Source organism: Daldinia loculata, assembly GCF_022478755.1.
Source record: "Daldinia loculata strain CBS 113971 unplaced genomic scaffold F4817scaffold_11, whole genome shotgun sequence".
In the NCBI taxonomy this organism is placed as follows: Eukaryota; Fungi; Ascomycota; class Sordariomycetes; order Xylariales; family Hypoxylaceae; genus Daldinia; species Daldinia loculata.
In genome coordinates, this window is record NW_026054865.1 from 650,863 (window position 1) to 676,558 (window position 25,696).

At 45.2% G+C, this 25,696-nt stretch overlaps 8 protein-coding genes across 8 annotated transcripts; 3 read left to right on the top strand and 5 right to left on the bottom strand.

The window, feature by feature from the left end:
• Positions 1 to 88: 88 nt before the first annotated feature.
• Positions 89 to 1,246, bottom strand: F4817DRAFT_313790 (dienelactone hydrolase; the record flags this gene model as incomplete). The annotated part of the gene is made up of 6 exons (XM_049300303.1): positions 89 to 514; positions 564 to 689; positions 753 to 904; positions 979 to 1,019; positions 1,082 to 1,124; positions 1,183 to 1,246. The coding sequence occupies 6 exons, from the start codon at positions 1,244 to 1,246 to the stop codon at positions 89 to 91; spliced, it is 852 nt and encodes a 283-aa protein (XP_049161387.1).
• A 57-nt stretch (positions 1,247 to 1,303) lies between these two features.
• On the bottom strand, positions 1,304 to 4,545 carry F4817DRAFT_331060 (OPT superfamily oligopeptide transporter). The gene is made up of 6 exons (XM_049302468.1): positions 4,180 to 4,545; positions 3,813 to 4,017; positions 3,627 to 3,748; positions 2,026 to 3,572; positions 1,858 to 1,970; positions 1,304 to 1,799 (listed from the first exon to the last, which is right to left on the bottom strand). Exons 1-6 carry the CDS (start codon positions 4,314 to 4,316, stop codon positions 1,725 to 1,727), a joined length of 2,199 nt encoding a protein of 732 aa, XP_049161388.1. The 5' UTR covers positions 4,317 to 4,545; the 3' UTR covers positions 1,304 to 1,724.
• Positions 4,546 to 6,230: 1,685 nt separating this feature from the next.
• F4817DRAFT_28015 (threonine synthase) lies at positions 6,231 to 8,253 on the top strand. The gene is made up of 2 exons (XM_049299539.1): positions 6,231 to 6,465; positions 6,524 to 8,253. Exons 1-2 carry the CDS (start codon positions 6,367 to 6,369, stop codon positions 8,066 to 8,068), a joined length of 1,644 nt encoding a protein of 547 aa, XP_049161389.1. The 5' UTR covers positions 6,231 to 6,366; the 3' UTR covers positions 8,069 to 8,253.
• Positions 8,254 to 8,436: 183 nt separating this feature from the next.
• Positions 8,437 to 9,291, bottom strand: F4817DRAFT_331063 (uncharacterized protein). Its single transcript, XM_049302469.1, has 3 exons — positions 9,227 to 9,291; positions 8,808 to 9,161; positions 8,437 to 8,705 (listed from the first exon to the last, which is right to left on the bottom strand). Exons 2-3 carry the CDS (start codon positions 9,096 to 9,098, stop codon positions 8,631 to 8,633), a joined length of 366 nt encoding a protein of 121 aa, XP_049161390.1. The 5' UTR covers positions 9,099 to 9,161; positions 9,227 to 9,291; the 3' UTR covers positions 8,437 to 8,630.
• A 2,751-nt stretch (positions 9,292 to 12,042) lies between these two features.
• F4817DRAFT_357366 (putative transporter MCH1) lies at positions 12,043 to 13,767 on the bottom strand (the record flags this gene model as incomplete). The annotated part of the gene is made up of 1 exon (XM_049305912.1): positions 12,043 to 13,767. One exon carries the CDS (start codon positions 13,765 to 13,767, stop codon positions 12,043 to 12,045), a length of 1,725 nt encoding a protein of 574 aa, XP_049161391.1.
• A 1,900-nt stretch (positions 13,768 to 15,667) lies between these two features.
• Positions 15,668 to 16,823, top strand: F4817DRAFT_357367 (uncharacterized protein; the record flags this gene model as incomplete). Its single annotated transcript, XM_049305913.1, has 2 exons — positions 15,668 to 15,871; positions 15,930 to 16,823. The coding sequence occupies 2 exons, from the start codon at positions 15,668 to 15,670 to the stop codon at positions 16,821 to 16,823; spliced, it is 1,098 nt and encodes a 365-aa protein (XP_049161392.1).
• Positions 16,824 to 17,335: 512 nt separating this feature from the next.
• Positions 17,336 to 18,643, top strand: F4817DRAFT_331077 (putative ribosomal protein Rps8bp). The gene is made up of 3 exons (XM_049302470.1): positions 17,336 to 17,519; positions 17,696 to 17,770; positions 17,882 to 18,643. Exons 2-3 carry the CDS (start codon positions 17,707 to 17,709, stop codon positions 18,424 to 18,426), a joined length of 609 nt encoding a protein of 202 aa, XP_049161393.1. The 5' UTR covers positions 17,336 to 17,519; positions 17,696 to 17,706; the 3' UTR covers positions 18,427 to 18,643.
• A 1,141-nt stretch (positions 18,644 to 19,784) lies between these two features.
• F4817DRAFT_28254 (RabGAP/TBC) lies at positions 19,785 to 22,906 on the bottom strand. Its single transcript, XM_049299560.1, has 4 exons — positions 22,704 to 22,906; positions 22,184 to 22,574; positions 19,948 to 22,115; positions 19,785 to 19,887 (listed from the first exon to the last, which is right to left on the bottom strand). The coding sequence occupies exons 1-4, from the start codon at positions 22,782 to 22,784 to the stop codon at positions 19,825 to 19,827; spliced, it is 2,703 nt and encodes a 900-aa protein (XP_049161394.1). The 5' UTR covers positions 22,785 to 22,906; the 3' UTR covers positions 19,785 to 19,824.
• Between the last annotated feature and the right edge of the window lie 2,790 nt (positions 22,907 to 25,696).

Below are 25,696 nucleotides of genomic sequence, written 5' to 3' on the forward strand. Positions count from 1 at the left end.
TCAATACTCCTAGGAAATAGGTTGGTGGATATTTCCACGGAGATTGTTCTCGGTTTTACTGATACAGACTGCCGATGTCAGAGACTCATCAACAGACGTGCTCAATCTTCTGAGGCTTGTTGTCCCTCTGTCCCAGGTCTGACTTTAGCACTCGGCCGAACAGTTCCAGCAACACCTCGAAGCAGATCTTCGTGATGGCCGGATCGTAGCGACCCTTGCTCAGCTCATCGCGGATGAAGGCGTGCTGCGCCCACGCGAACTCGTAAAAACTGAAGACCGTCCCAGAGGTCCTCAGCTTGTGTCGAATCAAGTCGCGGCCCTCGTCCGGGACGTGGGTGTCTTTGATGCCGAAAATCATGGCTACCTCGCCCTTAATCTCGCCGAGCTTGTCGATCGTGTGGTTACTGTTTTCTGGGCCCTGGACTGACAAATTGGCCCCCGAATGAGGCCCCAACGTACGGGAGTGTACATCGGTAGCAAAGTACGCAACGGTTGCGCTTATCCGCGGATCAAGCTAGGGGCACGTCAGCGCAAGAAGGTTTAATCGAAAGTAAGAGTCGTACACTAGCTCGTAGAGAAAGATGGCCACCCAGACACATTCCCGTACTGCCTATCCTGCCCGTACACGTAGGAAGACTGAGGAGGTAATCAACCGCCTTGTGAGAGTCCTCGTCATATGATTGAAGAGTCTGCAACCATGCTCGCGGTCAGCCTGCACTTAGTCGATATGTTACATGGAGCCACGACCTTACCTTCTTCACCTTCCACTCATTCCCCTGGTTCGTTCCCGGGTCATCGTAGGCTAGGGCTTCGGGGCCAGTGAAGTCGTGATACGACGATGGAGCAGCAACAATATAGCCCTGACCTGCGATTTGACGCGCGAATCGCGCTACTGGACCCGTGACTGTCCACACGCTAGTTAGCGAGCTGCATAGTAGTCGACGACTTGCCGTGCTAGATGCTCGACGATGATGATACCTTGATAGATCTCGCTGAATAACACGATGCCAGGAAATCGACTGCCAACTCATCAGCAAACTTATGTCCAAGTCCTTAAATGGAAAGAAAATAAAGGCCTTACGCATCAGGATATTGCGGGATGGTGGGATGAAATGTGAAAATTCCTGCCCAACGTTAGCGTCTCTAGTCAGGAGCCTCTACTGTCGCGGGGGCCCTCCTCACTCATCGACGTCTCCTTCCCATCCACGGTTGTTTGCACGTCGGTATGGCTTTCGTTGAGCAGCATCTTGACTGTATAGCACTGATCGGGCCAACTACGATGTGAGATGCGAGACTTTGCTGGCCCGCGCGTTTCGAGAGGGATACCACCGATATATTAAGACCCCGCGCCGGCTGTGGAACTTAAAATGCGGGGGCAAAATCAGCCCACAAAACCACGGCTCCGGCTGAGATCGGGCGATCACAAGCCCGGATATTTCCTGGTACATTAGATGATATCCGATCGTCGGGACCAGGCTGCCCCATACAAAGATGGATTTATGTATATCCAAATATTATGCTACTATGCTACTTGATGCTGTCCTTATCATCGTCTCATGTTCTCCAGTTATACCATTTGGTAAGCATACCGAGATCGCTTGGTAAGTAGTAATATAAACTAAGAAATAGGACAAATATATACTACCTACCTAGATAGACCAAACATCGTATGATTATTTCAGGCTGAACTACGTAAACCCCCCGATTGGCCAGTGCTACTGTTTTCAGAGGTGAGGAACTCGAGAGCTCTGTAATAGCAGATTGACGATACTCAAAACTCCTTCTCCTAGAACGAAACCCTATAATTGATGTCAGTGATGCTATTCAAAAAGCTAACCATAATAATAAGTCACTCACCGACGCAAGGATAATAAGCGGTGTATCATCCTTTCGCAGATATATCCTCCAGTACCAGTTTATCAAACCACCAATAGTTCTTGCTAATGTGAAAGATGGGACATTGTACATGCCTAAAAAGTATTTTGTTAGCAATAGACCTAATTCATTATATTTGTTTGTTCTTACCAACTGCCACGGCGATCCCGCCAGGTATATACGCATGCCAGCTCTTTCCAATCGCCTTTGCACGAAGGGCAGTGAAGATAGCGAAAATAACCGCTCCACCGATAGCATAACTCCTGGCCATATCTGGCAATCCCTTCCCAGTGACCAATCTTGCAGTTGCGATCCACACGCGGCCGGTTGGTACTTGGAATAGGTCCCCAGGAACTTCGTATACAGCAGTGTATAACCGATAGATGAACGCACTGACAACAGCACCCACAGTCGCGCCGATGATCTGGCCCCAGAACTGCGCTTTCGGCGCTGCACCCAGTAAGTGGCCGGTCTTCAGATCTTGCATGAGATCACCCGCTTGTAATGCACCAGCTTCCGATACAGCGCCAGCCACCAAATTAATGAGGACACTTGATTTGTGAGACTGTGGGATAATTAATGCGAAGAAAAGCTGTGCTAGCTTGCTGATTCCGGAAACGGGATTCAGGTCCGTTTCACCTAGCGCTCGAACTCCCATTATGCTCAAAACCATTGCCATTAGAACGGCTATGATAGTGGCATATAGGGGAACTAGATCGCCAAACGTGATATGAATGCTAGCGATGCAAAAGAGGACCGATGCAACGAGACCAACACTAACTGTTCTGTTTCCGACTAGTTGATCGGGGGGTGCGTCATCTTGATCCCAGGCTCTTTGGGTATCAGTCGGTTGTGTGTCGAAAGGATTCCTGCGCTCAACTAACGGGCTTGGTAGACCATCTACGTCCTCTGAGCGCCTCGTGGCTACTGAAGTTCTCGGGTCGTCTTCGCTGTTCTGAATAGCTGTGTACCCTCTGGATCGACTAAAGAATAAACTCTTGAGCCCATCATACTGAAATCGCCGTCTGATGCTGGCAAAGATAGACGGATAATTCTTTAGAAGGGGGGCGAAGGCAATATATCCTAAGCTGACAATGGCATCTGATAGCATAATAGCAAGAGAAGTCCAGACAATCCAGCCTCTACTACCTTCCTCCCAATCATCGACCGGCCCTGGGGCCCAGCCTCGAGATTTAGCAAGGGGAGATAGAATGCCCCAGCCAACTACCGCTCCAAGAAGCATATGTATAGTTGTAGAAGGACCCATTATAATACCTTGACCGACGTACGCGAGGCTTGGATTTAGAGTCCAGAGCCAAGTGTCTGCTGCCACCGTTCCGAAGATAGGGAGGTTCCTAAGTATGGGAAAGAAATAAGTGCAGAGGGTGTATAAGCCAGATATTCCAAACGTAATCAGAAGTAGCCGGATATTAGAACCCCAGTTATAAGGCTTTGTCGACTCAGCAGCGGGCGGTAGTCCACCAGTCGAATCAGCTACATCACCCCCGTCATCGGCACCTTCGGTTTGTAGAAGTGGTTGATTCTCAAGTGCTAGACTGCCAAAAGTAGCAGCTTTCGATGTATCCAATGCGCCGCTGTTTTGAGTTTGTCCTTTGCCATGAAGGACCCCAATCAGAACCGCGGTACTGAATCCACTTGGGAATTTCAATTGTTCTCTGATGATCACTTGACGACGCCTAATTGAGGTTAGGTGCCAATATCGAATAGATCAGAAAGGACCGTTGACTTACAACGGAACAGCAAATACGACACCAAAGTAGCAAAGACCTAGAGACCAAATTATGAGTTTCCACATGCTTAGTCTTATCGGACCTTGCTCTGATGAGTCCATCATATACTCCATAGCCGGTATCTAGGATCGGAATAGATCTAGTTAGTATGGCTATTCTTTTCTTGTTGGGCCCATCACTACTTACCACGCCTACGAATCCGCAACCAAGAGGCATGATTGCCATACCGCCTGCCACAGATTGCACAAGCACATTTTCCACGGGGGAGAATGGAAACGTTAGGTGACGTGACAGAGTCTTAAAGATACCAAAGCCTAATAGACTAGCAGGCATTGTCATCATAGAAATCCAGCCAGTCTGTAACCCGAAGTACATATTACTGAAACATATTCTACAATATGAAGTCAGTAATGACTACCGTTTTGATACATTTTATCTACTGCTAAACGGAGGGGTTTACATCGTACTCTAAAAATAATGGCTTATATAAGAAATGGGGACGCGTCTACGCTTTGCTATGAAAGGGAAATAAAGAAATATACGTGCTACTCACATCAGCCCGACGAGTAGACCGGCGGCAACACCTCGAAGAGTAAAATGTCGGCCCTCTGGAAGGCACTTAACCTCTTCTTCGGTCCCGGGCGGATACGGGGGAGCCGTAACCTCGATGCTTGCTCTGCCGGGAGCCATAGTAGCGAAGCGATGAGTCGGAATATAACAGGCTGTAACTTTAGATAGCAGGGGCCAATTCTATAGCTTTAAGAAAACACTACTGCGTAAGAACGATGGTCTATAATTAGTCAGTCCATATTGAGATGGATAGTTCACACTTGATGTAATGATGAAATTAAGTTGAGCGGATGAAATAATAAATAGAAAGCATGGGACAACGAGAGGACTGGTACCGATAATGGCTGCTGACCAAGCCGGGGATATCAAGAAAGCGCTATCTCACAGTGGCTAAAATAGGTACATGGGCAATCTCACATTCCCGCGAATCAACGCCAACCTAGGCCTCACAGCAGACCTGCTGTATTAGGTAAGTCCATACTCACTCACGTACCTGTCTATCGCAATTATCGCAACAACTTCAACATGTATCTAGCCATTTTATCAACAAAAAAAGAAACAAGTTCTTAATACTTATTGCTCTTAACCTACCTACCCGGGTGGGGGGGGTCTTAGGACAGTATAACTTTAAAATGTTGAAATGTATTATAATGTCAATTCGGGAAAAGCCTGTTAATAGAGCTGTACCAGAATTATATAAAATAATGATAACCTTACTTCCGATCTTTTCCGTAAAAATATACACACGCACTAACCATACATTTCAGCACGGGCCCTTTTTATAAAAATAATACTATAATTAAAATAGCTTTAATATTGTTGATTTTATACTATTTTAATAAATATTATTATAGCTTTAAAATTAAAATAAAAATAAAACTTTTATAAAAAAATAATGTTTGTAAAAATAAAAAAAACTATTAAAAATAAAATGTTATTACCGTCGATATTAAGTAACTTTTATTAATATAATAAAATTTATTAATACGGTTATTACATTTGTTTTACCACGTTAATTTTAATTTAATATAATTATTATAATAACTTTTAAAAGTTTAAAATATTTTAATTAATTTAAAAAAAATAAACGTTTTAATATATTTTATATAAAATAATAAATTATTTTTTTACATGTATATGTAATATAATATAATGTAATGTTTTATAATTAATTTAAATAACCCGTAAATTTATAATTTAACTTTTAATTTAACTTATAATTTAATTTATAATCATTTAAATTTTATCGTAATTTAATAAAAAAAAAAACTAATTTTAAAAATTTTAAAATAAAAAGTGTTTAAAATAACTTTTTTTTTAAATATTTTTTTTAATATATATATTTTTTAATATATAATACCCATTAAATAAATACATTAATGGCATTATTATTATTATATTAAAATATATATCGCATTAATGTTTTTATTATATATATAATATAATTATATATAATATACATTTTATTCGTGTAACTTTAAAATTTTACAATTAAAACATTATTAAAAACACAATAATATTAAAAGTATAATATTAATTTAACTTTACCAAATTATTATTTTTATTATTATATTTAAATTAAATTTAAAACTTTAAAAATATTTTTATTAAAATAATTAAAATTTCCAAATTAAATAATATTTAATATAAAACGTATAAATCTTTATTATTTAAATAAATTATTTTAACTTTTTTTTATAATATTAATAAATTAATATCAATTTGTTTTAAAACCCCCCCCACCCGGGTAAGTAGGTAGTTAAGTATATTCATAATTATGCAAGTCATTAAAAAGAAACAATATGCAGTTCGTAAAGCAACATGGAATATGCATAGAATAGAGTTGGAAGAAAGTAAGATGCAAGGATTAAACCAATCAAGTGTTCAGGGGCAATAATGCTGAGCCTTGTTCAGCTGGCCTCCTTCTATTTGATCGTCGGCAGGCACAAAGGAAGGTAGAGAATAGGGGACTAGGGGAAGTGGTCCCCTCTTTCCCAACTCAGATTTATCTAGATCAGGCTAGTGCGGGGTAGTAATCAACTATCAGCCGAATTCGCTCTTCCATTTTTTATTTTTTTTCCTTTCGTCATCGCCAGGCGAAATATACCCTTCGAGGGAACTTGGAGATCGTAAGACACCTAGCCATTGTCCCTGGTATTAGATTTCCACCATGTCGAACGGAACCAATGGCGAGACGACAGATGCCAGCTCCTCGGACGACCGTAATGCCTCTCAAAGGTATTTGAGTACCAGGGGCGAGGACTATGATGTAGGAGTTATAGTGGTGCAATTATCTACAGTAACTCTTCACTAACTGATTTCTTTAGTTTTCCTTCGAAGAGGTTGTTCTAAAAGGTCTAGCCAACGATGGCGGGCTTTACATTCCGGAGGAGATCCCTTCGGCGAGCGATTGGCAGAGCTGGAAAGACTTATCCTTCCCAGACCTTGCCCTCGAGGTCCTATCTTTATATATAGCGCCATCGGAAATTCCACGCGATGACCTAAAGGGAATCATTGACAGGAGTTATTCGACATTTCGTGCCCCTGAAACTACACCGCTACGACACCTTCACGATAACCTATACCTACTAGAGCTTTTCCACGGCCCTACATTCGCCTTCAAGGATGTCGCTCTCCAATTTCTAGGCAACCTCTTCGAGTACTTCCTGGTACGGAAGAATGAGGGAAAGACGGGCACCGACAGACACCATCTCTCTGTCGTAGGCGCCACAAGTGGTGACACCGGCTCGGCGGCCATCTACGGTCTACGAGGAAAGAAGGACGTATCGGTGTTTATCCTTCATCCCAAAGGCAGGGTTAGCCCTATTCAAGAAGCACAAATGACCACGGTGTTGGATGCAAACGTGCACAATTTGGCAGTTAAGGGCACATTCGATGATTGCCAGGACATAGTAAAGGCTTTGTTTGCCGATCCCGACATTAACTCAACTCTTAACCTTGGCGCAGTAAACTCGATAAACTGGGCAAGAATTCTCGCCCAGATCGTTTACTATTTCTACTCTTACTTTTCGCTTGTAAAGTCATCCGGTCTGACCATGGGCGAAAAAATCCGCTATGTTGTACCTAGCGGTAATTTCGGCGATATCTTGGCCGGCTACTTTGCGCACAAGATGGGTCTTCCTGCGGAGAAATTAGTAGTTGCGACAAACGAGAATGACATCCTTGACCGATTCTGGAAGACCGGAAAATACGAGAAAAAGCCCGCCCATGGTCCGGAAGCGCAAGGGGGTCTAGCGGTCGATGGCGTCAAGGCTCACGAAGTTGGCGTCAAGGAAACGCTGAGCCCCGCAATGGACATCCTCGTCTCGAGTAACTTCGAGCGATTGCTTTGGTTCCTGGCTTACGAGTTCGCCGCCGTTGCCGGTATGGACGCTGAGTGGAACAGGAGACAGGCTGGCCAGGAGGTGGCCGCATGGATGAAACAACTAAAGATGAGCGGTGGTTTTGGTCCAGTCTATCGGGACGTACACTCTAGTGCTAAGCGCGACTTTGAAAGCGAACGGGTGAGCGATTCGCAGACGATCGATACGATTAAGAATTACTTTAAGAAGATCGAATACGTCCTGGACCCTCACACCGCGATAGGTGTGGCCGCATCATTACGGTCACTAGAGCGTTCCAAGGTTCCTCACATCTCGCTTTCAACCGCCCACCCGGCCAAGTTTGCCGGCGCCGTTAACCTTGCGTTGAAAGATGAGCCCGGCTTTAACTTCGAGGAGAAGGTTCTGCCGCCAGAGTTTTTAGGCTTAGAGGCAAAGGAAAAGAGGGTTACGGAAGTAGAAAACGACTGGCAGAAGGTCAGGGAGATCGTAAAGAATCAAGTGGAGGAAGAACTAAAGGGTCAGGCATAGGGCGGCGTTTGGAATTGTATTTGATTTCTGCATTGTGGCATTCCTAGATAACTTGCATTGGGCTCACTCGCTTGCATATCCGCCCACGCTACGTGGGCTACTTTATATGAATTGATATCCTTGAAATCTATATCAACCGACGATAGAAATTACACCTCAGTTATAACGTAGGCTTTTTATTCAAGTTCGCGTCTACCTACATGCTATTGATATAAGCAAGCAATACTACTCGTTAAGATCTAATTCGTATTAAACACCAATCGAGATTCTACCCGGCCGACATAACATATGCTCATAATCATCACACTGGCAAATATCAAATCAAATATCAAATCAAATATGCAATATATTGCAAAGCAATTCAGAAGATATACATTTTCGTATTAACACTTATATATATCTATGAATCGAATCCCCATCGTCGCCATATGTACATACTACGACCAAAAAGGAACCCCGGACTCTACCCTGCCCCCTTAACCTAGCCTCGTTGCTTGTCGTTTCCATTTACTTCGTTCCCCAGGTCTGAACCCCATTGCTAGCTAGCTAGCGAGTTCGCCGCTTAAGGGAGGTTCTGGACGGGGTAGCTCTGGTCGGGCTTGACGACCTGGCCGTCCTTGACCTGGGCGTCGGTGTACTATATATATAGCATCGTGTTAGCAAACAATCCCGATATATATATATATATTTCATAGACAGGAAGGAAAAGGTAGGTAGATAGGGTGGGTTAGGTACTCACGGCAGGATACACGATCTGGCGCTTCGCATTGTCGACGACGGAGAAGGTAGTAAAGCCCTTGTCGTCGCCGAACTGGCCGCTCCAGCCGCTGGTGATGGTGAAATCGCCAACGGTGACGGGGCCGCCGGGGGATCGGGTGGCGGGCGTGGAGCCGGCCGCCTTGACGGTGTACTTGACGGCGGTGGTGCCGGCGCCGTTGTCGATGCCGAAGGTCCAGTCGCTAGAGGTGTCGGCGGCGTCGACGGCGCGCGATAGGCCGGTGATGGTCCACTGGGCGGCGTTGGCGGCCATGGAGAGCGGCTGGGCGAGGGCGGCGGCGGCCGAGAAGGCGATGACGGAGAGGAGGGCGGAGATCTGCATTTTTTGAGGGTGGTGGTGAGGTTGAGGTTTGGTTGGTGACGGGGGGGAATATTATTTACTAAGTATTAGGTAGAGGGCTTGTTATAAGTCGACTGCTTACTAGGAATTAAGTAGGTGAAAGCTGAGTGGTGAGGATAAATAAGATCGGTGTCTTGGGCGATGCTGAGGTCTTATATATACTCGATCGAATACGATATGTAGGTATGTATGTAGGTATGTATGTATGTATCCCTGGCCGGTCGATGATGAGGCGTGTAGTAGTGTAGTGTAGTGTAGTGTAGTATAGCGTAATAGAGGTAGGTAAGTAAGTAGCTTGAGACTATTCCCGGCCTGCTTTGAAGGGTAGGGTACCTCCCCGGCTGCTCACGTTATATGCTACTACCAGTACCCATCTGGAATTCCGTTGCATCCATTCACACTCTGCAGCCCCTGGACCCGGCGCGACTTACAAATCGGAGTTACCTGGCTCCCTACATGCCTAACAGGTGCCCATCGCGCGGGCCCAGTCAGGTACCTCCCCGGCCTCGTATCCCGAGATTACGGGGCATTGAGGGGACGGGTGGTGCATGATTTACGATTAGTTCGATATGTACGTAGCGTCTGGCCGGCGGTCGAAGGTTCAGGTTCAGGTCAGGTTCAGGTCAGGTCAGGTTAGGTTCGGGTTCCATTCGATCCGGCGCAAGTAGTAGGTAGTATACATATGCAGCTGGTAGCCCGCAGAACAAGACCCATGCTTGCGAACACGCCAAATTGTGGAGGATCGACCGTGTTCTGAGATCTGTGATCGCGTTGGAAGCCGGCAGACGGCACACGGGGGAAAGATCAGCAGCGCCAAGCTCGTATTCCAACAGGGGCGTGCCGCCCCGCGCCCCTTGCAAAGACGGTTACGTGGGTAGTAACAGAGCCAGAGCCGCGTGCTCCGATCCGTTTAACTGCTTCTTTTCGATCGGTATTAGGCTATGTATTGATTAGCCTGCTGACTACTTCTATGCTGTGCTGTGCTGTGCTGTGCTGTGATGTTGGGACGGTCTGTGAGTACATGCGTAACTGCTCATCTATGCGTGAGGAGGGAACATCGTGACATCGTGTCACGTAATAATATGCGGCCGCAGTTGAAAATTATCCGGGCTGTAGGGTAAGAGGTTACACATTTCATTCTTCGTGTTCGAGAGTTACGAACCGAATCGGGCCTGATTAACAGCCACTCTTACAATTCTTACTCAGATTCAACGACTGTATCCGTTGCCACCTCCACTATGAAGGCATCATGCTGATGTCAACAACTTCAAGATGGTATGTTCAATCCTCCCGTCTTACACTCGTTTGTTTTCCCTAGTTACTGCCCAGGCAGGCTAGGGCCGGCATTGACAACTATACAACTCCACAACAATAGCCTATTCAAAGACAAGACTGGCTTAATTGCTTCTTAGTTAAACTTCCAAGTCTCGAAATCTAGCTGTTGTCTTTTAAATCATGCTGTAAACGGACATGTCTTGTCGATAAAAGCCGGTAGCGAGTTCAGCTCTATAGAATGATATGTATGTTGCTACCATTAAGCCTCATGGTGTCTCTTACAAGTGACATTTGGCAACGGTTTGATTAGGCTTCTGGAATGAAGGACAGTAGTTAAGTCTCGAAGGTACTTGGACTATTTTCGAATAGGCTATTGCTCCGAAGCTATAACGGTTAAAACTCAATGCTGGTCCCGTATTTCTAGATTCTAGAACAACAAAGGATATGCGGCTGAATTGAAACAAGGTAGTTCAAGACATTAAGCATTAAAAATAGAGGATTCTTTAGCCCTGGCCCTAGTGCCAGTTGATTCTCCCATTGATGGTTAGCTTCGGGAGTCTTGCATCAACGTGTAGGTTGCCAAATACTTCGATTGCGCCCCTAAGATTGTTAGAAGTCATTCGATGCGTTGGCCATACGAGCTAAAATGCACTTTACCCCGTGCCTTTTTCTAGAAGAAGTTGGACTTAATTCTCTTTGCCAACTGGCGGTCTATTATTAGCGTAAAATTGCAGATGTTCATATTAGAGCTGAATAGTATGTATGCCGAACTAATACCCGTACGAATCGGCCTCATCCCCGCTTCAGCAACAGGTGGCAGGAAACAGCAGTCTCATGCTCTAGACCATATGTCTATATAAAGACTCGAGTTCGAATAAGGAAGGTTACACATCCGGGTTAGAATCCGAGGTCAAGTGGAAGCATAGGTAGATATATGACTAACATTAATCAAGAGCGGTGACCTAGAGAAAGACAATTCTATTACGTACTCCTTCAAATCTTGGATGTGCAGGTAGCGATGTAAGACATAGCAGAATCCATTATGAAAGTGACCTTAATACTCGAGAGTGAGTAGAGACTACCCAAGTTTCTCGTATCCCCATACAGGGATAAGAAGCGAAATAGGGGGCTTAAAACTTCTACTTCTAGACCTATAGCTAGCGTCTATATGGCTATTAGAGAAGCTATCAAGAATCACTAGGTGAAGGCGGTCAATGACATACGGCATGATAGATACACATTTAGATCTTACATAGCGTATTTACGACTGGACAATGCTGATTGACATTGCGAAGGCCGAAGCCGAACTCCCAGATAGTCCTCTTCCGAGCGTGAACTCAGACGATAATGAATCAAAAACGCAATCTGGACTTGGTTGATTTCCATCCTTGAACGATAGTCCTTCTAGCCCTCAATGTTCCTAACAAAACCCGACCAATAACTCCAATACAGAAGATCGAGACCCAGTATGTACAAATGAAAAGCCTATCCCAAAACTTAAAATCGCCTCCAGTTAAAAGTAATACGTGTAAATACAACGCTTATCCGCACATGTGCTGTATAGGTATGTAGGTCTATGCCTCTAAATCACAATTCCCCTCTTAGACCAACCGTTTCGGCCTTTCCAAGCCCAGAAAATCATAGCCGCCCCGATCCACACGGAGATCGTCATGGCCCAAAACGTGGACGAATAACACTTTGTGCCATAACAGAATACATCTTCATCAGCCCCTTCAGCCAGCGAAGGTGAATTTTGAGCACCGGCCTGGTATTCCGCCGAGTAAATAAGACCCCACATCGTGGAACCCAGAGCGGGTGTGAGTGCGAGGATGCCGAAGTTGGTGCCGAAGTTCTCAACGCCCCAGATCATCGTCACGATGATCGGTGTCAGGCTGAATACTGCGCCATATCCTGCTCCAATCGCACCAGATACAATCCAAAAACGTTCCCCGTGCTCCTGAACTGCACCGGAGGCCAGTACTAGCGTTCCGATGGATAAGATAATAGCAGCAGCAATGAATATAACTATGCGTGAGACTGATATCTTTTGTCTAAGCTCTGGAAGGGAGGTTGGAAATCCCGTTTGGACGTGCTGGCTATGAGGACTTGGCGATAGCAGATCGCTCAGCGATGCTGCAAGTAAACGAGCAACCGTGCTCACCGCAGCCATAATAGAAACGTGTGTCGCCACGGACGTTTCATTTGACCTTGTGCTCGGAGAATATAAAGTTCCAACCACGGTGCCAAGATTGTTTATAAATGCTTCGCCCGGTCCAATGATAAGCCAAAAGCCGATACCAAACGACCACATTGTATGATCCGACAAAAATCTCCTAGTCTCGGCATTGAGAAGCCAGGCCTTTTTCAGCCTGGCATTATCATCATCGTCATCCTCGTCCCTAGCCGGATCCATGGCCCCAGCATCGTCATCGATGGCATCAATAGCACCGTAGTCGCGATGCGCTCGGCGGCGGAAGACCTCGCTTCCCTCGAGGAGCCCGCTCCTCTCTAGTTCTTCTACCGCACCGTCGATGAGGTCCTCTTCATCTACAACCCGTAATGAAAAGGTACCAACGAGTCCTAGGACAGCGAGAACGACGCAGAGGAACAGGAAGAAATGGAATACGTTCACGTCTCTAGCTCCATCCGGCTGTGTCTCGTAGAGAATCCGACTCCCGATCTGACTAAGAACCATTCCACCAAGACCAAATGACGCGATAGGAGCAACCAGCATCAAGCCTCGATATTTGCCTTGCCCAAAGTTCTTGGCACATGTAGTAATGGCGCCTAGGTACATACAGGACGTGCCTATACCAATAGCCACGAAGGCAAAGAGCATAGGAGGGAATGTAGTTTTCACACCCTTCCCTCCATCCTCAACTTCTTCAAGACCCTTGTGATATAAGCCGGCCGCCAATCCGTAGCCACCTCCTAGTAGGATCGAGGCCATCAGGGAGAGCGGACCAGGCCCTACTCGGTCGCACAGGAATCCTATCACGGGGACCGGGAGGTACATTGAGAGGCTCATGGCACTAGCGATGCCGTTGATTTGGAATTGGGTGTAATGTAGTCGCGACTGGAAGAGGTGCCCGTAGAGCGAGAATACGGTGATGGATCCGGCGCAGAGGGCTGTGATTATAGATACGATAAAGGCGACGGCGCGTAGGGCACGCGTCTTATGCCGGAGCTTCAGATTTCGGGAGGCATTGCTGATGGACGTGTTCGAGCTAAGCGATCCTAATGTAGAGGATGAACGCGATCGTAGGAGAGGTGACTGATCCAAGGTTGATGTCGATGGCGTCGCCATGTTCACGGCAGGGGGAGGCAGTCCAACCAACTGCCAGTGAGCCCTATATGATGAATACCTAGGTGGCTCTGTAAGATGATTTATTTTAAAGGAATGACTTGAAGATGAAACTTCCCATCTCCTGTATTGGGAGAATTAGGAATGGGAGATTCGATGTGACGTGCTTACCATTACCGGAAACAACAGGCAGCCCTATCTTATCGGTCATAAGCTTATGAGCTCAGATGATGATGTACAAGACAGGGTACCTACATGTATGTACTACCGCAGGAATGCGTGCCTGCTGGCAGCCGGCAGCCGGCAGATCGGGCATTATGTAACTCGTGCAGGGATTAATACACCAGGATCAGTAGCACGTGTACGGAATACCAAGGCTACTATGATGTATAAATACATATATCGTGATATGCAGCTATTGAGCTTCAACAACAACCATCGCAAGGTATTAGACCAGGAAATGTTATGTTCTGCTTTGCTTCTTTGATATGTGTAGTCAAAATATTATATAGGCCTCAGAAATTAATACAACCAGTATGTGTACTCAAAATTTAAACAACAAATAGAGAGGATCAACGAAGTTGTATAGCTCAAGCAGGCAGACAGTTTACCCCTGAATTTGAACCTCCAATGCGCATATCACTATCTCGTTAGTATAAGGGTATTAACGCCCTTTATAACCTCTATCTCCTCTCATTTGTTAAAATAGACCTACTTAACTACTTGAATCGGGTATTGAGGTTTGCCCGCTTAATCTACCTCCCTATATGAGGTGAAATAGCCCAGCCCCTTATTTTTAGATACTACATTGAAATATAACCACAGAAAGAGTCTCAAGATGCCACTACTTCCTCTCAGAAATTTCAAGTAAACATCTCTGGCTTTATATAAGTGTGGTGATGTAAGTGGGGAGTAGAAAAATTGCTAGACAACAAGTTCTTTTATAAAGAGTTAAATGTTGAATATCATAAGACTATTAATGCATATATATCTAGTAAGGAATCGTTTATTTTTATTACAGTTATCGGTAGCATCATAATACAATAGCGGCCTTATCCCCTTCTACGCACAGCGCTGGAGCAGATCTTTTAACAGTAGGCTTCCTTAAATCTTTTAATACAATCTGTCTTCTCCCGTAGTGAGTGTGCGATATATATATATAATGTCTTGATATGATTTGAAAGGATCTTCTACGTTCACCATACAGTAGACTGGAAGATACCTGCCCATGCTAGATCAAACATATTATCTTTGTCTATAAACAGGTGCTATCTCTCTTTAGTGATTGGATATGACATGGTTTCCCTAGTTTAAATAGAGCGCGATTAGATAACTAGGTAGGTACAGAGACAGAGATATATACTTATCACTTAGGCAAATAGGTGACGTGATGGTTATAACAGGGCTAGAAGGTTGTGTATTTGCATGTATATCTCTTCCCTAGGATACGGCCATGTATAAACAGGTGCCAGCGGAATTAATTATTAGGTATCAGGGCCATATCTTCAGTAGACGCCACGAGAACTAATTGCATGCTTCTCGTTGCCATGCACCGCCTTGTCCTAGCTGGGTAATTTCTCTCGACAGGTGCCTGTGGGTTCCATAGTGAGGTGTTACTAGGAGGTACCGGAAGTTTGTCAGTGGTTGTTAGGGAGACGAGGCCATTAACCCCTCTACGGGCTGTAGCAACGACATTGTGGTCCCCGCATCTGTTAACATTTGACTGAGGTCTTAAGATGACTTCTTAACACAACTTGCCTTGTTGCCGTCCTGCTTACCTCGTTACCATTCTTTTCTCCCAACACATTGACACATTTAGTATTGTAATTTTCGCCGAAAAATACCACGCTTCCCATCATTCCTTTCGTAGCATTCATTAAGAAATCGTCTCAATATCTACACAATGTCTCAATATTCAAACTCGCCGATGACCATTACCTCTTCCGGGTCTAAAAAGGTTAACCCAGATATCCCGTCGCCTATCACCAAGGGATACCTCGGAGAGGTTGGACGTGTCATCTTTGATGATGCAAGCCGCAACGTTGCCAAGGAAGACATCGCCCTTTACTACAAGCATAAGGCGGAGCTCGAGAAGCAGGGTCTACAGGTCAGTAGTCATAAACACTTGCTATGTTTAGATAATAATTAACGCGACCGATAACCAGAGAGAGGCTGAATGGGATGGAACCCCAATTGACTACGCAATGTACTATTATCACCGCTTCTTCCACGATGAAGGCTGCATCTGTCCTCACGAGTTTGGTCCGGTATTCAGTGGTCCTGGTAAATGGGTTGGAGGTGCATACAACTGCTACAATCCTAAAGAGTTTGTACCTGCTCTCCCCGTCGCTAGCGGAAGTCCTCCAAACTCTTATCTGGCCAATGGACATGCCGGCGAGTCTTCGGCCAAGGCATCCAAAAGCCTACTAGACATTGAGCGACAGCGATGGGACAAGATCCAAGCTTACTGGCGTCATGAGTCCATCGAATCGCCGTTTGTGCCTGCAACATTCGACGAGTATCTCAAGTTCAAGAATGACACCGTGAAAGCTAAGCAGCTTGCGATCATCAAGATGATGGAAGACCCCAGCAACTCCATCAGCCATAAACATAGCCAAGCCTGTGCTCCCCGTGTTCGAATGTCTCCGAAGTTGCTTGAGATTCACAACACGGATAACCTTAGCCTGGTCAGCTCGCGCGTTTCCGTCTGGCATGAGAATCGCAACCTGTTCGTGCCTATCGACTGGCCACTTCGATGGGAATATGAGTATTATCAGGGACAGATGCCTTTGCCTCGTACTCAGGAGGTTGACTACCAATTCGAGGACATGGTCGACCGATACAAGCTCTTCCCTGCCTTCGGCCCTCTGGTCCCTCGCCAGTTTCGCAGAATTGCTCACCGGGCGCTTGAGCCTACCCTCGATGGCATGACTAGACCAGAGTATTGGGACATAGTCTGGGAGGGAGACATGAAAATCCCGGAATTCGAGACGGAGGAGCTTACTGGCTTCACACAGCAGCTCCTTCAAGATATCGATGAGGAACAACCCGTGATCTAAAATATTCCGGATAGTGGTCGTTTCATTGGTATTGCCTTTATTTCCTTTGATTATTTGCCAAGGATCTCCATACCCTGGTAGGGAAGAAGATTGATATGAGAAACTGAAACAAGTTTATGCGGCGGAATAGGGTAGCATCTTACGATGCATATGAGATTCTATTGGCACATGGAGCAGACGCAGAGATGATGATAGGTCGTGTGACTTTTATGAATTAGGTACTGGATCTTGTACATTACGTACTTTGCAGGATAAGCCTTTGCTACCTGCTTGATATTAAGGGACTACCTTGACATTTCTTAGCATTGCAGACAGAACAGACAGAATGGACCAATCGATGAATAAATTGCACTTACATGAGAATGTTGGACGTCTTGAAATGCACGTGAATATTGGGTCTGCATGTTGCCCTGCACTTGGCACTTGCAGCTTCCAGCTTCCCCTTAAATCCGCATTGACCACTTCCCCAATTCACCAATGATTACCTAAGTATATGTGCACAGGCCAAATGAAAAAGCCCTAGGTATCAAAGTACCTCCCCTCCGAAATTTTGGCGAGCCCACACTAAACTTTCCAAATTTACTTTGACTGAATTTCGTGAGCCTCCTTCAACTTTTCCATTCCCGCGAAATTCAAACTCCGAGCGCTTCATCACCACCCTCAATTCCCTTCTCGATTGCCAACTGCTTTAGTCAGGTATGTCTCCCATTGCTAATATGATCAGTGGCTTGATCTTGCAAAGTATTTAACAGTATTGTCTCTGTTGAATTTGCTGCTGCAAGATTTCTCACTGGTCGTCGCCAAATTTTTCATTAATCAACCCTTCAACCCTTTAACACCCTCCGAGGCTAACCACCCAATTCTCTGACCAGAAACCGCAATCATGGGTATCTCTCGCGATTCTCGCCACAAGCGCTCCGCCACTGGTGCCAAGCGCGCCTTTTACCGTACGTAGTAGACCATCGCATAACCGTGTTTTCGAGATACGCCCCATATATCGAAAGCCCGTATGCATCATGTTTTTGTACAATGATCATACGTTCTGACCTCCTCACCAGGGAAGAAGCGCGCTTTCGAGGCCGGCCGACAAGAGGCCAACACCCGTATCGGCCCCAAGCGAATCCACACCGTCCGCACTCGCGGCGGCAACCACAAGTACCGTGCCCTGCGTCTCGACACCGGTAACTTTGCCTGGGCTTCCGAGGGTGTCACCCGCAAGACCCGTGTCATCGTCGTTGCCTACCACCCTTCCAACAACGAGTTGGTCCGAACCAACACCCTTACCAAGTCCGCCGTTGTCCAGATCGATGCCGCTCCTTTCCGTCAATGGTACGAGAGCCACTACGGCCAGTCCCTCGGCCGCAGACGCCAGCAGAAGTCTGGCAAGGAGGAGGAAGTTGTGAAGAAGAGCAAGGCCGTCGAGCGCAAGCAGGCTGCCCGATACGCCGCCACCGGCAAGGTTGAGGGTGTTCTGGAGAAGCAGTTCGAGGCTGGTCGTCTATACGCCGTTATTGCCAGCCGACCCGGCCAGAGCGGCCGTGCAGACGGATACATCCTCGAGGGCGAGGAGCTGGCTTTCTACCAGCGTAAGCTACACAAGTAGACGGTGAGCGGATGAAGGATGGCGGAGGGTCAGGTTATGAGGGCACTGCAAAATACCACGCACAATGGCACCGGTGTTCATGGATTCTATTCATCTTCGGCAACGGAAAGGGATCGCGTTTGCTAGGTTCTGATCAATAAAAGATCACCAGAGAGGCTTGCAGTGTCAATTGCCACGATAGTCACGATTATGTGAAATGCTATACTCTTTACTGTTACTGTGTGATCTTGCCTTGCTTTGATAATAAGCGTAATCGCCGCTAATATGTGCTGGTTTTTCAGTATGTGATTTGAACCTCGTTCCTAAAGATGTTTGATTCGAGTTAGCTATCCGAAATACCATGATGCTAACCTCTTAAGCCATGGTATCCTATCCTAATGTGACATTAACATTGTAGTACTCAGATGTCTTGCACATAATGGTCAACTCTCTTAGATTCCTAACCTAGGCTATATAGACCCTAAGAGAAGAGTTTCCGTCCGGCTATGTTAGTCGTCTAGTCTCAGCCATCTATATCTCCTCGTATCCCCGTCTACAGCGCCTAAAACTCACCTACTTTAGCTAAACTCAAGATATACACATATAACACATTAGCAACATACGACACCGGTAATAGGAACTGAATGGTCATTACGACAGAATGTGGTATTCATCGAACTACTGCCTAGCTCTGATTCTATACAATATTCCTCTCCTTCTTCCCCTTCTCATCTCATCTCATCTGTTCTGTTCTGTTCTTCCACAGGACCTCAGGCTATCCGCCTGTCCGAAAACGTGTTCTTCTTTCTCTTTCTCTTTCTCCCTAGTAAGCTACTCTCCCCACGTTACGTGCACGCAAGCATGCAATGCAATGCCGCCGTCCCCTATCCACCGACGAAGTGATATGACAGATATGATATGATGCGAAGTGATGTGATGTGGTGCTCCCCCCTCAGGAGGCACAAGCAGCTATCTCGTTCTTCCTCTCTAATGCGTTATATGCCTGCCTACCTACCCCCTGCGACGTGGTAGGAAAAGCCCCTCCCAATTACCGAAGATGATGGGCACCGATGAATGATGACAAGACGGAGAAGAAAGGGACAACAAGAAGAAATTTTCGTCGCCTGGTGGCTGACTGATTGAGCTTAGCCTAGACGCCTATGCTAATAGCGGCTTTTTACCCGATAGAAAGGGACACGCTTGACAAAATGATAAAACCTGACTTCGTAGATACCCAGACATGGTATGGCAAGGTATGGATAGCCTTAAACTATGTATGTGCTTGCTTGTCCCTGCTCCCTTTTCCTCCTGGTGAATTGTCTGACTACAACAAACCGTAGAAGCTACTTTGTACAAGAATGGGAATGTGGGTGAACCGGGAGGTCGTCAGCGGGAGCATGATCAAGGGAGAGGACCAGCTCAGGCAAACTGCCGCTTGAGTTCGGCCCACCTCTTTTGAAGGGTCTCGTGCTGGGAGTTGATCTGTTACAAATGGTTAGTTAAGGTTGTTCAGGGATCAAATGGAAATAGGAGATTACATACTTCAGCGTATCGCATCTTAGTCTGAACCAATTCCTCTTCAAGCTCTTGGAGCTCCTTTTCGAGTTTTCTATTCTCTTCGTGCACCTTCTCGTTTCTCTTCATTAAGTCCTCACGCTCGAGCTTCCATGCTCCTTCTAGCTCCGCAGGTTGCTGCTCAATGACGTGGCGAAGTTCCTTGACTTGGCCTGTCAAGCTTTCGTTCTGATCTTTGAGCTCTTCGTTTTCGATCTTGGTATGAACTAGGTCCGTTGTCACGGTTGCCTGTTCACGATCGCTCGCTTCCAGGCGTTCTTCGAGCTTCCGGATCTTGATGGCCTGGCTCAAGTTTGTATTCTTCAGATATTCAAGTTCCTTCTCTTTCTCCTTTTCAGTCTTAGTCTTTTCTTCCCACTCGGTCGTGTAAGCCTTGAGCATCTCAGGTGTAATCTTCACCTCACATGCGTCCTGGACTAATTGATCTGCCCGGTAGACCTCCTTATCAGCGCTTGAAGAACTGCTACCGAAAAAGCCATTCTCGAGGATGCTGCCAGCGCTCGGGGACTGATCAATGTACACGTCGAAAAGTTTGTCCCTTAGGAAGTTCGTCAATTGGCCCATATCTGTCATCTTGAGCAGCGCCGATGAATTCTTTTGCATAAGGACAATACCAAACTTGAGAATCGCAGATAGGCCTTCGGAGAAGATAAGATCATAGATTCTTAGTACGAGCTGCAGAGGGAACCTATAGGCAAAAAGAGTAAGGAACCATTGCGTCGCGTACAAATGGGGCGATATCCCACGACGGTGCAAATGGCAATAAAGAGCGGGCTCGAAATCCTCAAGTAGCCTTTCGAACTGATATAGATGCATATGTAAGCCTGGCATGTCCTGAATGAATAGGTCGCGTAGCTTGTATTGGTTCATCAGCCGGACAAGTATACCGAACGCCTCGTCCTCAGACATGTTAAAAAGGAGGGGCATAATCAAAAAGTTCATTCCTTGAGCATACCCAACAGCTTCGTCGAAGAGTGCATAGGCCTTGCAGACACCAAATAGGCCGTCTTGCAGACCAGCAGCCGCCGCATACTTTGAGAAGCTTGTTCGGGCGCCGATATCCCTTTTAATAGCCCTCTCTAGTTTTTGAAGCGATGCTGCGTCTTCCTTTTCTTTGCGTTTCCTCTCAGCTGCAGCTAAGGCTTGGGCCTTTAGGGCTGCTTCTGACGGCTCAGAAGATGGCGGCGATGCCTTCTTGCCACTAGCGCCAGATACTTCTGACTGGATAGAAGACGCCGAAGAGGCTACCGCGTCTCTTTCGGAGCTCAAGTTGCCGTTGCTCGAAATACTGACAGAGGTAGCGTTGCTGTTACGGTCCTTGTTCTTTTCAGAGCCTCGAGCCAGCAACTCTCTGTACACCCTTTCAAGATCCTCGCTCTTACTCTGGGCAAGTACTTGCCATACTACCCCCCGGATCACATTAGGGATGCCTGTAACAATCGCCTTGTTGAGCTCCTCTGGGTTTGTTCTCGCGACGGCAGCAGGGCCTTCATAAACAACGGATTGCCAAAGGTCCCAATCAACCTGAGCGTCTGCGATGGTAGAAGGGCCAGCAGACACGCCCGAGACCGTTCCAGGGGCCAGGTTTGTGTCCGGGTTTGGCGGTAAGGGGGATGGCGGAGGCAAGGGAAAGTTCACATCTGGATAGCTCTCGCCAGTAGGGCTCAGAACTCCCAAGGTCGACGCCTTATCATCGTCATCAGGGTTGAGGGAAATACCAGCCTCTTCCCGCATGCGTACATATTTAAACCTGTCTTTCAAACTATTTCTCGACAGGCGAGGTCCTCCATCGCATTCATTTTCCTCGTCGAGCTTGCTAAGCATCATTTCCGGATTACTGGTTAACGTAGCGATCGAACTTGCTGTGTTCCTTCGTGATACAGCCGCTGTAACGGGCGGTGACGTGACTGCGTCCTTCTCCTTATGCGTCGAATTCCGTGATAACCAAGAAAATGGTCCTGTGATTTTTCGAGTTGGGGGTGTAGGAGCCGCAGCCGGTGCGGTAGTAGGATTCGGGCTTGTTTTTGGCGGTGATTCTGTAGCGGGAGGAGATGGAGACCAAGGCATTGTTATTCCAATATTGCCGAGAGAAAGTTTTTTGGATGGCTGTTTTGCTACTACAAGAGGTGGTTTCTCTAGATTTATATATTAGCCAGTGCACTTGTGGACTACAATAGGGATTACAATATAATGATTAACAAACCCTTTGGTTGTTCTGTAACACCATCGCTAAGGTCAACATTGTCTAAGGATGCATTCGAGTTGCGCGCGGATCTTGTTGTAGGTGAAGATTTGGCAACCTCGTCGTCTTTCTCGTCTTTTTCGTCCTTCTCGTCCTCAAGATCGATCTCTTTGAGGCTCTCCTTTACGTTATCCTTTACGTCCTCCTTTTCCTTTTCCTCTTCCTTTTCTTCTTCTTTTTCCTCGTCTTTCTCTACTGCGTCTCCATTTGGCTTGGCTTCGCTCTCTTCGCCATCTTCGTCCTCTGGCGACTCTGGAATACTATCTGTAGCACCGCTATTTGGTCGAGGTGAAAGTTTGCGATTTGTTAGAGACCTCACGGATCCTGTGTCAATAGCATCTTCAAATGTGTCCTTTACATAATTGCTAATTAGCATCCCTAAATTTTATGACATGCTGGAATGTAACTAAAGCTAGTCACGCTTCGTGCTTCACGCTTAAACAAAGGGGCCACGCATGTGAAGATAAGATAATCGACGTACCGTGTCCTTGTCTGAAGGGGTTGGCGACCCAATGACCTGGGGAGCAGCTTCAGACGTATGCGGCTCCTCTGGGCCAGACATGATAGCTACCAGTAGTTGTTTTACGTAGAGGGTGTGTCGAGTTTAGGGAGTTTAGGTTGGAAATGAGGTTGTCGTGTGAGGTAGTTTAGCATCTATCGAGTCTATGTGGGCAGGGTCTCGGCAACAATGCAAGGTATCTTTCAGGAGGTAACCAGACAAACGGACCATGGAAACGCGACGCGATCAACTCGGAGGGACGTCTTGATCTTCGTCGAAAGGAATTATTATTTGGTACTAAACAATGATCACAGACCGTAAGAAGAAGTGCATGGGAGAAATGAAAGAAGGTGAAATTCGAAAAGATGCAACTTAGATTCACCGTTCGTTTGTAATTGTTTCCCCTTCCCCCTTCGTACGAACTGACTAAACGTGACTAGGATTGATCTGTGGAGTTCTACCTTGTAGGAATGGATCTCGAAAATCCAATTGCGACGCACGGCCCTATACCAGCCCGTCGTTTCAGCGCCAAGCTTCCCGCCCTTGGGCCTTTAGTGCTATGAATGGGCTATGGATGAGCTGTAGCCAGTGGCATGTCGCGTACCTGTTTGCCGCTAGAAGCGTTAACTAACAGCTCTGGTGCCCACTATTCTGGGCTGTTCAGGGGTTCCCTTAGGGCGTCCATATTTTAGTTTTAGTCCTTGCACATAAATCCATAGCACCGCCTACGTGGTACCTAGGTACATTATACATATAATCCGCGTACTCCCGTCAGTTACATTTATAGGAGGTAGGTGACACCTAACAAAAGCAATGTGCGTCAAGTCTAGTAGGACAAGATGTCACCAAGCAGCAAGACGAAATTGAAGATATATGATCACAATTTTAACTCAACACTGCATCATCTATCCTCTTCTACCGTAAATTGGGTACCATGACATCACCAGGACTATTCCCATAAAATGTATTATGCTCCTCATATAAATGTTGGGTCTTCTCATTAGATGGTCCATTCAAGATTGATGCAACGTACACCTAAGTATTAACGTTTCTAAATTACCTAAAGCTTAAAGAATCCCATCAACCATCCCATGTGAAAGAACCATTTAGCGCCAACGCCTCGAACAGCCGCCACGTTTACGGTTATCAATATCTCAGGTACGTTATCGGGAAGCTCTCAGCACCAACAGGATATCTGCATACGTAAACGCCGCATGCCGACCCCTTTCCACATGCATTAAGTAATGGGCCGTTATGTACGATGGCGTCTCATGCATGGCTAATCATTTACTAAATTGCGTGTAATATTCTGGAAGACAAACGAGGGAGACTGGTATCGTTGTCTTACACGGAGATTATAACATCACAAAGTATTGCAGATTTCTAAGACTTAATTATAAAAATTATGATAACACTGCATATAGAATTTCATATTACGTGCTTCTATCCACTTACACTCTTCAAGCCATGATTCGCTAGCTCGTCCAACAACTAGGTTTCGTTAGAAAAAATTACATGCAGTCAACAATGTTTCTTTATATGGCGTTCTGGATTATTTTAGATTTTGTATGACTTGCATGCATGAGGTAGTTTACCTTCGGCAGCTTCTACACAACCTTGAGACTTCAATAGATCCGAGGTAAGGGACTCGGCATCGCTGCTAACCCCAACGAAGTGCACATGCACTTGACCTGTAAGATATTCTTTGCATAAGTGGCCTTCTTTCTTAAATGAGTGCAGCCTCTCATAATATTGGCCTTGTATTGTACTTGATATGTCACTACTTAATAATATCTGTACTACCCAAACAACAAAGAGAGTTACATACTGTCCGGTAGAATCGGGCTAATCCGACATCTACTTTTATCTTCTTCGGTAACTATGAAAAACATTCACGTTGATGGATAATTAGAGATCTCGTAAATAAGGTACTTACAAAGTCATGACATTTAGATAAAACACTCCTTAATTATAAAGTTAAGAGGTAAATGGGTAGATCAATTTGACGTTTAAATTGAAAAGCATTATAATAATAAACACGTAAAAGTAATTTATGGGATTGTTAAGAAAGTTGATACCATTAAGTAAACATTAATGCAGGCATAGACTAAGCTTTGCTAAAATTGTATGTATATTATTGTGCTATAATTATAAGTCTATCTAGTTTAAAGAATTAGTAGGTAAAGTGAATGGTAATTGTGTTATCAATTGCAAGTGAGATGATGCTGTGCATAGTGAAGCTCATTGGTGCCTTAACAAGACCTATTTATATATAGGTATTTGTTTCACTATCAAGCCAAATGTTATAACATATGAACAGTTGAGCTTTATTGAAGGTAGTTTTTACATCGGCTAGTAAAATGGATTACATATCTCTCGAAGATCTGACCGGTGGCCAGTTCTCTTTTACGAGACGCTTACTTAAAAGAAGTATCTAAAGTTGTATGCTTCCATTCGGCACACGACTGGATAGAGCTCTAGAGCAGCCATTGGCAGAAATCCAGCATGGTACATTCAAAGAATATATGCATAGAGATCCAGAAGGCAGTCCGCTTTCTAAGCTTCCACCGGACTCTCGGAATAGCCCTATGCTAGGCCACTAAGCTAGAGGATGAGCAGGAAGGGCGTTCCATAATGTGCCAGCTCTCTCTATAATTAGGTATCATACGGATAATAATGCCAAAAGATTATTGGTTAAAGAAAATAATTAATAAAAAATATAAGATAATTATTTTAAAATTTATTAAATAAAGAATATTATAAAACCATACAGTTATATATAAATAAAGTTAATATATTAATAAAGATTTAGTTAAATTAAAAAATATATATTTTAAATTATTTATAAATAAGTTAAAATCTTTTTTTAAAAAAAAAAAAAATTAAAGATTTTAAAACTTTAAAAAATTATTAATAATTTTAATTATATTTTAAACCTTTTATAACTTTTATTATAAATAATTTTTTATTATTTT

Coding starts and splice junctions, on each gene's coding strand:
- F4817DRAFT_28015 (XM_049299539.1), top strand. CDS start 6,367: ATGTCGAACGGAACCAATGGCGAGACGACAGATGCCAGCTCCTCGGAC. Junction 6,466..6,523: donor CCAGGGGCGAGGACTATGAT/GTAGGAGTTATA, acceptor TGATTTCTTTAG/TTTTCCTTCGAAGAGGTTGT.
- F4817DRAFT_331063 (XM_049302469.1), bottom strand. CDS start 9,098: ATGGCCGCCAACGCCGCCCAGTGGACCATCACCGGCCTATCGCGCGCC. Junction 8,706..8,807: donor GCCAGATCGTGTATCCTGCC/GTGAGTACCTAA, acceptor CTATATATATAG/TACACCGACGCCCAGGTCAA.
- F4817DRAFT_331077 (XM_049302470.1), top strand. CDS start 17,707: ATGGGTATCTCTCGCGATTCTCGCCACAAGCGCTCCGCCACTGGTGCC. Junction 17,771..17,881: donor TGCCAAGCGCGCCTTTTACC/GTACGTAGTAGA, acceptor CCTCCTCACCAG/GGAAGAAGCGCGCTTTCGAG.
- F4817DRAFT_28254 (XM_049299560.1), bottom strand. CDS start 22,784: ATGTCTGGCCCAGAGGAGCCGCATACGTCTGAAGCTGCTCCCCAGGTC. Junction 22,575..22,703: donor CCCCTTCAGACAAGGACACG/GTACGTCGATTA, acceptor AATTATGTAAAG/GACACATTTGAAGATGCTAT. Junction 19,888..19,947: donor CTAAGATGCGATACGCTGAA/GTATGTAATCTC, acceptor CATTTGTAACAG/ATCAACTCCCAGCACGAGAC.
- F4817DRAFT_331060 (XM_049302468.1), bottom strand. CDS start 4,316: ATGGCTCCCGGCAGAGCAAGCATCGAGGTTACGGCTCCCCCGTATCCG. Junction 3,749..3,812: donor GTTGCGGATTCGTAGGCGTG/GTAAGTAGTGAT, acceptor TTCCGATCCTAG/ATACCGGCTATGGAGTATAT. Junction 1,971..2,025: donor CGGGATCGCCGTGGCAGTTG/GTAAGAACAAAC, acceptor AATACTTTTTAG/GCATGTACAATGTCCCATCT.